At 38.9% G+C, this 14,919-nt stretch overlaps 1 protein-coding gene across 2 annotated transcripts in view; it reads right to left on the reverse strand.

Moving 5' to 3' along the window:
• The window catches only part of DNAH12 (dynein axonemal heavy chain 12), a 217,664-nt gene that overhangs the window by 45,110 nt on the left and 157,635 nt on the right, over window positions 1–14,919 (reverse strand). For both annotated transcript variants that reach the window (XM_030307072.1, XM_032592325.1), the window contains 4 exons: window positions 8,272–8,486; window positions 7,343–7,535; window positions 5,326–5,518; window positions 3,621–3,793 (listed from right to left, as the gene is read on the reverse strand). In XM_030307072.1, the coding sequence (XP_030162932.1) occupies window positions 3,621–3,793; window positions 5,326–5,518; window positions 7,343–7,535; window positions 8,272–8,486 (774 nt within the window). The remainder of the gene's footprint in view (window positions 1–3,620; window positions 3,794–5,325; window positions 5,519–7,342; window positions 7,536–8,271; window positions 8,487–14,919) is intronic.

The following is a 14,919-nucleotide window of genomic DNA, read 5'->3' on the forward strand; positions in this document are numbered from 1 at the left end:
GTTTTGTGTGTGTGCAACTTCTTCTAAATTTATATGTAAAAGACAGGGTATAAGACTATGAGAAAATAAAATAGGGTTTATACCATCTCTCTATTTTCAAAATTCTGAACTTATTATATTCCAAAATGACTGAAAATAATCACTAAATTAAGATACTTGCTGAATCTCTATTGGCGTGAATTTTTTTCTGGGTAGGGGACTATAAGAGATAAAGAATTATGAAATATTTACCTGTCCCAAAGAAGCATCAAATCTAGATCAAGATGTATACATTTAAAAAAAAAAAAAGATGAAAAGTCAGAAAACATATGAACAAAAGGTTACTTCCAGATGTGGTTATGGCTAATATCTGTCTTCTTTATGCTCTTATATGTTCAAAATTTTGCAATAATCACATATTACTTTCATTTTTTTAGTCCAAAAATTTTATCAGTAATATTTAAAAGACACTCATTCTGGGGAAGTTTGGGCAGCTACATACATACATACATACATACATACATAAGCAAGCAAGCAAGCAAGCAAGCAAGCAAGCAAGCAATTACCACATGACCCAGCAACTGCACTCCTGGGCATTTATCCTAGAAATGAAAACTTATGCTCACATAAAAACCTGTACATGTTATTCATAAGAGCTAAAAATTGGAAATAAATACCATGAAATATTTCTCAGCAATAAAAAGGAACAAACTACTGACACACACAACAACCTGAATGAGTCCCCAGAGAATTAAGCTGGATGAATAAAAGCCAATCCTTAAAAGTTATGTGCTATATGATCCCATTTATATGACATTCTTGAAATGACAAAATTACAGAAATGGAGAATGGATTAGCGGTTCTCAAAGATTAAGGAGAGGGTGGGGATGGGAAAGAAGTGGGTGTGGCTATACAAGGGCAGCATGGGAATCCTTGTGGTAATAGTGGTGTTCCCTATCTTGACTGTATCAACAGCAATGTCCTGGTTGTGATCATTGTAGAAGTTTTCAAGATGTCACCATTGAGGAAACTGGGTAGAGAATACACAGGATTGCTCTATTTTCTTTCTTTCTCTTCTTTCTTTCTTTCTTTCTTTCTTCTTTCTTTCTTTCTCTCTCTCTCTCTCTCTCTTTCTTTCTTTCTTTCTTTCTTTCTTTCTCTTTCTTTCTCTCTCTTTCTCTCTCTCTTTCTCTCTCTCTTTCTCTTTCTTTCTTTCTCTCTTTCTTTCTTTTCTCTCTTTCTTTCTCTCTTTCTCTCTTTCTTTCTTTCTAATCTCTACACCCAACGCCTGGCTCAAACTCACAACCCCAAGATCAAGAGTTGCATGCTCCACCAACTGAGCCAGCCAGGCACCCCCACTGTATAATTTCTTACAACTACATGTGAAGCTACATATATCTCAAAATTAATTTTAATTTTAAATTTTAGTTTAAATTTTAAAAAGCAATCCTTTGATCCATGCAAAGGTGATAGAAGAGTAGGGGAGAGTGACACTTCTCTGAGCAGAACTTTTAGTTCAGGATTTACTTCTGGAGTCATATTAATGGGTAATGTGCTCAAAAATATAATAAAATTAAAATCAACCAGGGTGAAGGGAAAACTCTAAAATGAAATTTAAAAAAAAATCCAAACCAACAACAAATGAACCTAACTGTATTTCACATCAATAACATTGCCATGCTGAAGGAGGAAAAATTAACACAAGTAATGTTTTGAATATAGTTTTTTATGTCTAAAAACAAAAAGACTGTAATTTTCTGTGTGGACATCTGCATTCAATTCTCTTCAGTATGTACCTAAGAATCACTGGATTTGCTGATTATAGATCATATGGCAAATCTATGTTTAATATTTTCAAGAATGTCCTCAATATTTCCAAAGTGACAGCACTAATTTACATTCCTGCCAGCAGTGTATGAGGGTTCTGATGACTCTGCATCCTTGCTGACACTTGTTATCGACATTTATGTCAATTCCTCAACTTGAATTTTCTCCATCGTGTGGATGGTGTAAGTTCAAATTCCAAATCCCAACTGGTAATCTTAGGGATTTCAGTCACTCCAGTGAGACTGTTCTACCAAGAGCCCACGTAGACCATATATGGTAGGCTCAAATCATATTTTTATTCTACTTAACAAATACAGTAGTTAGTAAGTACCAGATGCTGTGATAAACACTTCACAAATATTAAATTCTTATAACAATTCTAAAAGGTAGGTATGATTATTATCTCTATTTTATAGATAAAAAAATTTGAGGCAATTACAGAAAGGTTAACTGACTTGACTGTACTAATGTAGCTAGTATGTGGCAGAACTGAGATTTCACCCCCTACTCCAGTCTGACTTTAAAACCTGTGTATGTTTATTAATTGATTAAAGTGAAAATATCTAGCAAACAATTAGAAATGTGGGCCTGGGAGCACCTGGGTGGCTCAGCCAGTTGAATGACTTGATTTCCCCTCAGGTCATGATCCCAGGGTCATGGGATGGAGCCCAGGTCATGATCCCAGGGTCATGTGGGGACTCCATGCTGAGTGTGGAGACTGCTTGGGATTCCCTCTCTCTTTTTTTCTCTCTCTCTCCCTCTGCCCCTCTCGCCCGCTTGCACACACTCTCTGTACAAATAAAAAAAAAAATTTAAGGGGCACCTGGGTGGGTCAGTTGGTTGAGCATCCAACTTCAGCTCAGGTCATGATCTCATGGCTTGTGAGTTTGAGCCCCGCATCGGGTTCTGTGCTGACAGCTCAGAGCCTGGAGCCTGCTTCAGATTCTGTGTCTGTCTGTCTGTCTGTCTGTCTGTCTCTCTCTCTCTCTCTCTTTCTCTCTGCCCCTCCCCCACTGGCACTCACTCTCTCTCTCTCTCTCTCTCTCAAAAATAAATAAACATTAAAAAATTAAAAAAAATTAATTACAAAGAAATATGGGACTGAAGCTTTTTATTTTTTAAATTTTATTCATTCATTCATTCATTCATTCATTTTTAAAATTTATTTATTTTTGAGAGAGAGTGCACACATGAGCAGAGCAGGGGCGGGGCAGAGAGAGAGGGACAGAGTGAGAATCCCAAGCAGACTCTGCACTGTCAGCGTGGAGCCCAACACGGGACTCAACCTCATGAAACCTGAGATCATGACCTGAGTCAAAATCAAGAGTCAGAGGTCAACTAAATGAGCCACCCAGGCACCCCAAATTTTATTTATTTTTTTAAGAATTTATTTTTAAGCAATTTCTACACCCAATGTGGGGCTCAAACTCACAACCCAAGATCAAGAGTTGCTTGCTCTACTGACTGAGCCAGCCAGGCACCCTGGGACTGAAACTTTTTAGAGATCTCAAAGGTGGAAAAAGATATTGTAGGTGCCAGCAAAGATAAGTCAGGTGCCATATTAAAATATTTAAAAGAGGCAGGGAGGACTAAAGCTAATCCTTCTATGCCTACATTTTGAGTGGGGGTGAAATAAAACTTAGAATAAAATGGAGGCTTTCTCTCTCCCTCTCTTTCTTTCAACTTTTCCTATTTTTAAATACTCTGTAATGAATGCATATTACATATTAAGAAAAAAAAGTTATGTATTTTTTAATGGAAAGCATGGTGGAAATCCAACATAGGGAGGATGAATGAAGCTAGAGAAGGTTTACCTGTCATGAATGGAGTTGATGTAAAGGTTCACAAACCAGGTGAGAGAGTACTGGTACATGGGATCGATGTTAGCCAGGTCTGCAATGCTGAAGAATAATACTGATGAATGTTTAGCAATGGGTCTGTAGCCTTCTCGAGACTCTGCTATTTTGAGTTCTGTTTTCTCTGCAATCTAGAAGAAGAGAAAAATCAAGATTAAGAAGTAGGAAATGTTTTTTTTTAATTATGTGTTTTTCATGTAATAAAGTTTATGTTAAAAAAAAATAACCCTCTAACTCAATGGCAAAATTACAGAGGTATGGTTTACAAGGAAAGGTTTTAGTATGCTAGAAGCTGGAAAGACAGAAAGACAAAAAGAAAGACAGAAAGACAGAAACAAAGAGGGAGAGAGAGAAAGGGGGAGGGAGAGAGGGAGGAAAAAGGAAAAGGAAGGAAAGAATTAGGAAGGGAGGGAAGAGGAAGAAGGGAGGGAGAAGAATGAATGAAAAATAGTTTAAGGTTGTGTTTCTTGTTTGGGGAATACCAGAGCTGTCAATCTTTGCTTTTTTTGTCTGGATCTGACATGTGTCTACTATAGTCACTCATCTTCTTTTATTTCAATAGGTCAGAGACAGGGAGAAAGAGAGAAAGAAAGAAAGGGAGAGGGAGGGGGAGAGAGAGAAGGAGGGAGGGAGGGAGGGAGGGGGGGAGGGAGAGAATGTGCACATGTGTATGTTTAAGGTGTCAACATGTGTACCAGAACCCAGCAAAAGTCTGGGAAAGTAGATTTCACAAATATTTGTTAGCTGATGGGGTTATAGAACAGTACCTTTTCAATTAGCTTCTTGTATGTTTAACATTTCTGGACATAGTAGGGGTGTTAATATTTGACCCCAAAAGAAAAAACTTCTGAAAGATAACAGCTCTTCAGCTGACAACTCTATCTGATAGAATGCTATTCTATAGGAAAAATGTGTAGAGCACTTATTCAATCCACTTTTCCTTCTTTGGACACACTATCTACAGACTCTGCTGAATGTGTGTGCCTGGGTAGTCATGTTTATACTGAATGATCCTCTTTGTAGCTGATTCAGTCAGGAAGTAGAGATAGAACTGGACCGAAGATAAGCTAAATCAATTCTTCCCCCAGAGAATTAGAATTTTAAGAGCCTCAGAAGCTGAAGTCAAGTGGTACTGGGCATTAGTGCTAATAAAAGGTAATGGAACCAAAGACGGTTTCTACAGGCAAGACAAATGTTTGAAGGAACAGATGTAAAGTGTTACCAGAGAAATTGGTTTTAAGATGGAGAGGCACATATGAGGACTACACAGTCTTAGAGAGGGGCAGACAAAGAGCATAGAAACTTTCTATTCTTGAGGCCGGTATGTACTTCTGTAATTGGGGAAATAAAATGCTCCCTTGTATCTTTTTTTTTTTTTTCAATTTGAGCATAGTTGACACACAATGTTACATTAGTTTCAGGTATAAATATAGTGACTGGACAAGTTGATACATTATGCTATGTTCACCACAAGTATAGCTACCATCTGGCAGTATACAACACCATTACAATGTTTTTGACTATATTCCTTATGCTGTCCTTGTATCTTTTTTATTTGAGCTAATTTGAGTGTGCTTCTGTTCCTTGCAAACAAACTTTCTCCAGAGTTATACTGGGAGAAAATTGAAAAAGAGTCAAAAGGTTGCTAGGACTCTTTTTTCACCTGCTGTTTCTTTGTTATCTCATTGGACATCATTTTAGCAGAGTCTAAGACTTTAATTGCACTTTCATCTTCTAAAATGTTGCCTTCTGAAGATGATAATGTTTCTAAAATTTTCTTCTCTATATCTTTTAGCTGTTTCTTATTAGCTGCAGACTGAAGAATAAGGGCATTTCGTTCCTCTTCTAATTCTGGTCTAAAAAAATAGAAACATTTAGTCTAAACTTGCAGTATTTTATCAAGTTCATATCTAAATACTAGGTATCACAATTTTGTAGACATTTAAATAATTTTGTAGAAATGTAACACAAACTAAGATATATAACACAAACTTTATCCTAAGGAAAAAAGGTTATTTCCATACAAATGATAGTTTGAGAAACATGAGCAAAAAATGATCATTAAATTCACATATGTGAAATGTGGCAATAACTTAATAAGTCTAAGAATGCGCTATGTTTATCCATATGGCTTAGATAGTTTTGTGAGGATAAGAACTAGAGAAGAAACACAACAGAAAACTTCTTATCTATTCGTTGGCTTTTTCATATTCAGTGTTACTTTCATTATCTCTTCCGCAAGAGCAGAATCAGAAAAGATGACTCATCATACAATTGTCTCTTCAGGTAAAAGACAAAATTGGCACTTAACATCTTTACAAATATAGTATAAAACTTCAAAATATCATAATTCACCATGTTCAGGAATATGTTAGGACATGGTTCTGTCTTGGATACTATACAAGTGGGATTCAAATATTGGAAGTAACAAAAGTAACACACGATTACATAATTTCCCTTATAATTTGGTTTCATAAAATAGAGTGCTTGATAATGCTATGTGAAGCTCCAAGTGGAATCAAAGATTTCTTTCAGGAAGCAATCCTTTACTAGTAGCCCTATCAGGTATTTTAATATCTTTTTCTCATTTAAAACATAACACATGCTAGTAATGGAAAAATACATAAAGTATAAAAAAATAATTAAAATTATCCACAATCTTACCACCCTTAGAGATGACCACTGTTAACATTCTGGCATATTCCCTCCCAAGTGGACAGATATATATACATATAATTCATGCATTAACTTTTTTTTAACAAAATATTACCCATACCATGTATAGTTTTGCATCCTGTTTTTTCATTCTTATCTAAGTATTTCATCACTCATTCTTATTTCACTATTTCACTATATAACTCAACTATTTCATTATTTCATTAACATCCTATATTTAAGTCTTTCAACACATTTCTGATTTTGTCCACAGCATATATTCTTAGGGATGAACTCTTTGGCTCAAACAATCAGATACAAGTCTGAAGTCATGGCATGTCTCCTGAATCCTACTACCCACACTAGGAGCCCAATATAACATGGTTGGCTTATGACTTACTTGTTACAGAATGGCTATTTTATTTTATTTTTTATGTTTATTTTTATTTTTTGAGAGAGGGTGAGCGCATGCAAGTGGGGGGTGGGGAGAAGGAAGGGGAGGGAGAGAATCCCAAGCACAGGGTACAATCTCACGATCATGAGATCATGACCTGAGCTGAAATAAGAGGTGGACACTCAACTGAATGAGCCACCCAGGTACCCCCAGAACAGCTATTTTAAAGGATTACATACTTATTTTATAACAATACATAAAATTTGACAAGGTTTTGGAATAATCACATAACAAAAGTATTAATGACCTACAAATATTCCTCTTTAGGCCATCTGGAAGCATATAAGGAAATGTATACACTTCACTCATATGAGGACTTTAAGATACAAAACAGATGAACATAAGGGAATGGAAGCAAAAATAATATAAAAACAGGGAGGGGGACAAAACATAAGAGACTCTTAAATATGGAGAACAAACAGAGGGTTGCTGGAGGGGTTGTGGGAGGGGGGATGGGCTAAATGGGTAAAGGGCATTAAGGAATCTATTCCCGAAATCATTGGTGCACTATATGCTAACTAACTTGGATGTCAATTTAAAAAAATAAAGAAAATTAAAAAAAAATACACACCTCTCCTTTGCAACAACAATACCTAGTAACTGATCTTCAAGTCCTTCCGGAGTTATCATGAAATTGAGCAAAGACACCTTTGTAGCCAGTTCTGGCATAAAGTGTGGATTTCTCAGTTTTGTGGTGATATAAAACTTGAAATCAAAGGAATACTCAATAATGACCTCACCAAGTCTGATGCAGTCAATGCCACCTATATTTCAGAAAGCAAACACATGATAAGTAAGCCACAGTTAGCTCCTCCATATTAAGGCCATTCCTGAGATAAGTAACGGGTCTTAAAGTAATATAAAATAGAATAGAGGTGTGACAAAAGTCATGGACACACAGGCAAATAAGCAATTATACAGCAGGACTCATTCATTCTGGAGTGGTCTAAGACATTTTCTGTCATTGTCATGGAGCCTTCTAAATCAAAATTCCTTTTGATCTTACCTCCTCTATAAATTTTCAATCATGAGTCCAAGATTATTTGTATATTACTAAAGCTCTTAAAAATACTAGAGTTTGGCAGAGATAAAAATTTTTTATAAGCAGAAAGATGTAAGGTTGGCACTATCTACCCAAAGTCAACTCTGGCCCACATTAACCATTACTATTCATACTAATGGACTTTCTGAGCTCCATGGTCACAAGATAAAGTAATTTCAGGCTGGCTTCAACTTCTTTATATTCTCTACTGAACAACCATCTAGATAACAGTGGTTAACATAATGAACAGAGGGCAAGATATTTATTTTAGAATATCTGACCAAAATTCATTCCTGATACTTGTTTCAAATTTCCTTTCACACATAACAATAACCCAGAAGTTTGAGTTATTAACATTATTCTTAAATTTATGTAGTGGCTTTCTTGCCTCAAAGATATGTCTTAAAGATAATCCAACCATCTTTCAGTGCTACCAGCTAATATTAATGAACTTCTACCTTGCTTAAAAGTCTGTCTAAGTAGTAAAGGCTCCAAAGATGGGTCCAGTTCTTCACCAACATTTTCTAATAGAAGTGGAGTTCCAAACTGAATACAATTTTCCAGTGTTCTCATATAGTCCGAATCAGATAACTTAATAATGCTAAGCTGATTTTCTTTTTCAGAGTTTTTGATCCACTTATTGGCTTGACCCTGAGGGTCAATCATTAAGGGCCTAGAATATAATAAGAAAAATTCTGAGGGAAATAAATACATGTCAGTATTTCTTTAAAATTATGTAATTTAAATAATAAACATCACCATCAATCTGTATCAATGCAAAGTGTTTACATACATTATCAGGATTAATCTTCACAAGAGTCCTATGAGAAAAAAGTAAACACTTTCTTATACTATACACAAAAATAAATTCAAAATGGATGAAAGACCTAAATGTGACACAAAACCACCCTAGAGGAGAGCAATAACCTCTTTGACACTGGCTGTCACTACTTCTTACTAGATATGTCTCTTGAGGCAAGGGAAACAAAAGCAAAAATAAACTATTGGGACTTCATCAAGACAAGATGCTTCTGGACAGAAAAGGAAACAATCAATAAAATGAAAAGGCAACTGACAGAATGGAAGACTATGTTTGCAAATGACATATCTGATAAAGAGTCTCCAAAATCTATAAAGAACTTATCAAACTCAACACCCAAAAATATCTAGCTAAAAAATGGGCAGGGGCACCTAGGTGGCTCACTGGGTTAAGCATCTGCCTCTTGATTTCAGCTCAGGTCATGATCTCATGTTTCATGGGTTCAAGCACCACATCAGGTTCTGTGCTGATAGTGCAAAGCCTGCTTGGGATTCTCTGCCCCTCTCTCTCTGCCCCTCCCCTGCTCATGCATGCATATGTGCTGTGTGTGTGTGTGTGTGTGTGTGTGTGTGTGTGTGTGTATACATAAATGGTAGAAGACATGAATAGATTTTCCCAAAGAAGACATAAAAATGGCTAGCACACACATGAAAAGGCGCTCAACACCACTCAACATCCGGGAAATACAAATCAAAACCATAATGAAGAGAACCTAGGTGACTCAGTCTGTTAAGCATCCAGCTCTTGATTTTGGCTCAGGTCATGATCTCCTGGTTGTGAGATCAAGCACCGGATTGGGCTCCACGCTGGGTGTGGAGCCTGCTTAAGATTCTCTCTCTCCCCCTTCCTCTGCCCCTCCCCTGCTCATGCACATTCTATCTCTCTCTCTCTCAAAAAAAACTGCAATGAGATATCACCTCATACCAGTTAGAATGTCTAAAATTAACAACACAGGAAATAAGAGGTGTTGGGGAGAATGTGCAATTTTTGTCATTTATCTTTGAAATGAAGAAAGTCAGTCTCAGGGAGTACTTTGTCCAAGGTTCCAAAATTAGTTCCAAGTCAGAAGTAGAATCTTGTGAACCTGTAAGCTGTGCTCTTTCAAATATAATGCATGGTCTTCATGGTAATTTTAATAAATGACATCTATTAACATAATATGAAACATAAACCTATTTATTTGATAAAAACTTAAAATGGGAGCTACCAGCCTATAATGGATTCCCTCAGGTTATGAGTAGAACCAAAAACTAAGTTTCCAAATTTTGTCTGGTATGTACTTGAGACCTATTTAGTAAATTTTTCTATGCCATTATGGTAAAGGCTTTGTGATCAATAACAAACAATTCATGGTTTCAGATATTTAAAAAATAATGTGCTTTCCTCTTTTTCTATGATGATATTGACTGTCCTAGGTTCCTTTTATATTCAGTACAGTGTATGAAATCATTCCCACTGTTGGTGGGAATGCAAACTTGTACAGCCACTCTGGAAAACAGTATGGAGATATCTCAAAAAGTTAAAAATAGAACTACCCTATGATCCAGTAATGGTACTACTAGGTATTTACCCAAAGGATATAAAAATACTGATTTGAAGGGGCACATGTATCCCCATGTTTATAGCAGCATTACTAACAATAGCCAAATTATGGAAAGAGCCCAAATGTCCATTGACTCATGAATGGATAAAGAAGATGTGGAATATTACTCAGCCATCAAAAAGAATGAAATCTTGCCATTTGCAATGACATGGATAGAGTTAGAGTATATTATGCTAAGCAAAATAAGTCAGAGAAAGACAAATACTATATGATTTCACTCATAAGTGGAATTTAAGAAAAAAAAAAACAGATGGGGGAAAACAAAGAGAGACAAACCAAGAAACAGATTCTTAACTATAGAAAACGAACTGAGGGTTACTGGAGGGGAGCTGAGTGGAGGGTTAAATAGGATTTAGGAGGATTAAGGAGGGCATTTGTTGTGATGAGCATTAGGTATTGTATGTAAGTAAGGAATCACCAAATCCTATACCTGAAACTAATATTACACTGTATGTTAACTAACTGAATTTAAATAAAAACTTGAAAAAGAAAAAAAAGACAGAACAATCCAATTATTAGCTGACTGGTTGTTTTCATTCCCAGCTCAAATTGTGCTGAAATCCAATTAAAAATACAAAAAGGTCCAGATACTAGTTAAAATTTACTTTTGCTATCACAGCAAATAGTGGAAAAATGTTCTGGAAATGAGAAAGTTATTTTGCATACAACTGCTTAAAAATTTTTTTTGGGGGGGGCACCTGGGTGGCTCAGTCGGTTGAGCGTCCGACTTCGGCTCAGGTCATGGTCTCACAGTCTGTGGGTTCGAGCCCCGCATCGGGCTCTGTGCTGATGGCTCAGAGCCTGGAGCCTGCTTCCGATTCTGTGTCTCCCTCTCTCTCTGTCCCTTCCCTGCTCATGCTCTGTTTCTCTCTGTCTCAAAAATAAATAAAAACATTAAAAAAAATTTTTTTTTATGTTTACTTATTTTTAAGAGCAAGAGAGAGCATGAGGAGAGGGGCAGAGAGAGGGGAGGGGCAGAGAGAGGGGAGGGGCGAGAGAGGGGGGAAACACAGAATCTGAAGAAGGCTCCAAGCTCTGAGCTGTCAGCACAGACCCCGACACGGGGCTCGAACTCACAGAATGTGAGATCATGACCTGAGCCAAAGTTGGACGCTTAACCAACTGAGCCACCCAGGAACCCCAGCATACAACTGCTTAAAAATGGACTAGATGCTCTTAGTACTTTTCAAGGTCCTGTTTGAAGGAATTGGTTTTCATTTTTATATATCCTTATCATTGGAAAAATATAGTATTGTTGACTCCCTTTCAATAAGTAACAATTTTTGTAAATTAACACAATACTAATCAACGTTTTTGTTAATACATAAATTAATGTTCTTAGTAATACAGTAGAGATTGTTGTTTATTATACAAGAAATCCGGGGTGCCTGGGTTGCTCAGTTGGCTAAGCGTCTGACTTTGGCTCAGGTCAGTATCTCATATTCTGTGAGTTTGAGCCCAGCATTGGGCTCTGTGCTGACAGCTCAGAGCCTGGAGCCTGCTTTGGATTCTGTGTCTCCCTCTCTCTTTGCCCCTCCCCTGCTCATGCTCTGTCTCAAAAATAAACAAACATTAAAAAAGTTTTTTAAAAAACACCAGAAATCCAATTCCAACTTAATACACTCTTATGTATTACATACATAAGTGGAAAACTGAGTTGTATCCAGAGAGACGAGACCTTGCCATAGCATTTGTATTTCAAGCATACCTTACTAATAGGTATGACAGTATGCTAGCCTACATTTGAGATCTTTGGGCAGTCTGAATTAAAAAGCATTATCCATCTATGCTTCTGACGGAGGAAGTAATTTGGGGCAAATAAAAGCATTGCTGTTAAGTAGCCAGAACGATGTGTTAATAAAGCAGCAAAGTATTTTCATTGTGGTTAAAAAGTAAGCAAAGTCAGCTCTCTCCCTGGTATCTCACCACTGCGTCAGTGCAGTTAGGCATCAGCAAATTAATGAGAGGAGAGAGGAGGCCCCTGCTCTTGGGCACCCACAGGAACTTACTCCAGCTCCAAACACACCGTAAACACTTTCATCTAACGGAAGATAAGCTGTGAAACGGATTTCTGAACCACAAGACACTTGTGTAAAAACTGCATTCCATGCCAGGCCTGAAATGTTCCAAAGCTCAGTTCGCTATCAGCATCCCAGGTGGTGCAATTAATAAAGAGCTAGCGTGGGGCCACTGGCACAAACAAGGCAGCTCCTTAGAACCTGAACTTCCGGGGCGCCTGGGTGGCGCAGTCGGTTAAGCGTCCGACTTCAGCCAGGTCACGATCTCGCGGTCCGTGAGTTCGAGCCCCGCGTCGGGCTCTGGGCTGATGGCTCAGAGCCTGGAGCCTGTTTCCGATTCTGTGTCTCCCTCTCTCTCTGCCCCTCCCCTGTTCATGCTCGGTCTCTCTCTGTCCCAAAAATAAATAAATGTTGAAAAAAAAATTAAAAAAAAAAAAAAAAAAAGAACCTGAACTTCCTATTTGTTCCATTCCTTGGGTAGATAACGCCTGTTAATTACCTGTCCCAAAAATAAATAAATGTTGAAAAAAAAATTAAAAAAAAAAAAAAAGAACCTGAACTTCCTATTTGTTCCATTCCTTGGGTAGATAACGCCTGTTAATTACTCTGGAGAAATTATTTTGGCGAGGAGAGAGGGAAGATGGCGGCGTAGGAAGACGCTGGGCTCACCGCGCGTCCTGCTGATCACTTAGATTCCACCTACACCTGCCTAAATAACCCAGAAAACCGCCAGAGGATTAGCAGAACGGAGTCTCCGGAGCCAAGCGCAGACGAGAGGCCCACGGAAGAGGGTAGGAAGGGCGGCGAGGCGGTGCGCGCTCCACGGACTGGCGGGAGGGAGCCCGGGCGGAGGGGCGGCTCGCCGGCCAAGCAGAGCCCCCAAGTCTGGCTGGCAAAAGCGGAGGGGTCTGACGGACTGTGTTCCGACAGCAAGTGCAACTTAGCGTCTGGGAGGTCATAAGTTAACAGCTCTGCTCGGAAAGCTGGAAGGCTGGAGGACAAAGGGAGGGAGAGCTGCTGAGCCCCCGGACGACAGAGCTCAGTTTGGTGGGGAACAAAGGCGCTCGCCAGCGCCATCTCCCCCGCCCATCCCCCAGCCAAAATCCCAAAGGGAACCAGTTCCTGCCAGGGAACTTGCTCGCTCCGCGCAAACACCCAACTCTGTGCTTCTGCGGAGCCAAACCTCCGGCAGCGGATCTGACTCCCTCCCGCTGCCACAGGGCCCCTCCTGAAGTGGATCACCTAAGGAGAAGCGAGCTAAGCCTGCCCCTCCTGCCCCCGTGCACCTTGCCTACCCACCCCACCTAATACGCCAGATCCCCAGCATCACAAGCCTGGCAGTGTGCAAGTAGCCCAGACGGGCCATGCCACCCCACAGTGAATCCCGCCCCTAGGAGAGGGGAAGAGAAGGCACACACCAGTCTGACTGTGGCCCCAGCGGTGGGCTGGGGACAGACATCAGGTCGGACTGCGGCCCCGCCCACCAACTCCAGTTATACACCACAGCACAGGGCAAGTGCCCTGCAGGTCCTCACCACTCCAGGGACTATCCAAAATGACCAAGCTGAAGAATTCCCCTCAGAAGAATCTCCAGGAAATAACAACAGCTAATGAACTGATCAAAAAGGATTTAAATAATATAACAGAAAGTGAATTTAGAGTAATAGTCATAAAATTAATCGCTGGGCTTGAAAACAGTATAGAGGACAGCAGAGAATCTCTTGCTACAGAGATCAAGGGGCTAAGGAACAGTCAGGAGGAGCTGAAAAATGCTTTAAACGAGATGCAAAATAAAATGGAAACGACCACGGCTCGGATTGAAGAGGCAGAGGAGAGAATAGGTGAACTAGAAGATAAAGTTATGGAAAAAGAGGAAGCTGAGAAAAAGAGAGATAAAAAAATCCAGGAGTATGAGGGGAAAATTAGAGAACTAAGTGATACACTAAAATGAAATAATATATGCATAATTGGTATCCCAGAGGAGGAAGAGAGAGGGAAAGGTGCTGAAGGGGTACTTGAAGAAATTATAGCTGAGAACTTCCCTGAACTGGGGAAGGAAAAAGGCATTGAAATCCAAGAGGCACAGAGAACTCCCTTCAGACGTAACTTGAATCGATCTTCTGCACGACATATCATAGTGAAACTGGCAAAATACAAGGATAAAGAGAAAATTCTGAAAGCAGCAAGGGGTAAACGTGCCATCACATATAAAGGGAGACCTATAAGACTCATGACTGATCTCTCTTTTGAAACTTGGCAGGCCAGAAAGAATTGGCACGAGATCTTCAGTGTGCTAAACAGAAAAAAAATGCAGCCGAGAATCCTTTATCCAGCAAGTCTGTCATTTAGAATAGAAGGAGAGATAAAGGTCTTCCCAAACAAACAAAAACTGAAGGAATTTGTCACCACTAAACCAGCCCTACAAGAGATCCTAAGGGGGACCCTGTGAGACAAAGTACCAGAGACATCACTACAAGCATAAAACATACAGACATCACAATGACTCTAAACCTGTATCTTTCTATAATAACACTGAATGTAAATGGATTAAATGCGCCAACCAAAAGACATAGGGTATCAGAATGGATAAAAAAACAAGACCCATCTATTTGCTGTCTACAAGAGACTCATTTTAGACCTGAGGACACCTTTAGATTGAGAGTGA

This window comes from Lynx canadensis, chromosome A2 (assembly GCF_007474595.2).
Source record: "Lynx canadensis isolate LIC74 chromosome A2, mLynCan4.pri.v2, whole genome shotgun sequence".
Taxonomy (NCBI): Eukaryota; Metazoa; Chordata; class Mammalia; order Carnivora; family Felidae; genus Lynx; species Lynx canadensis.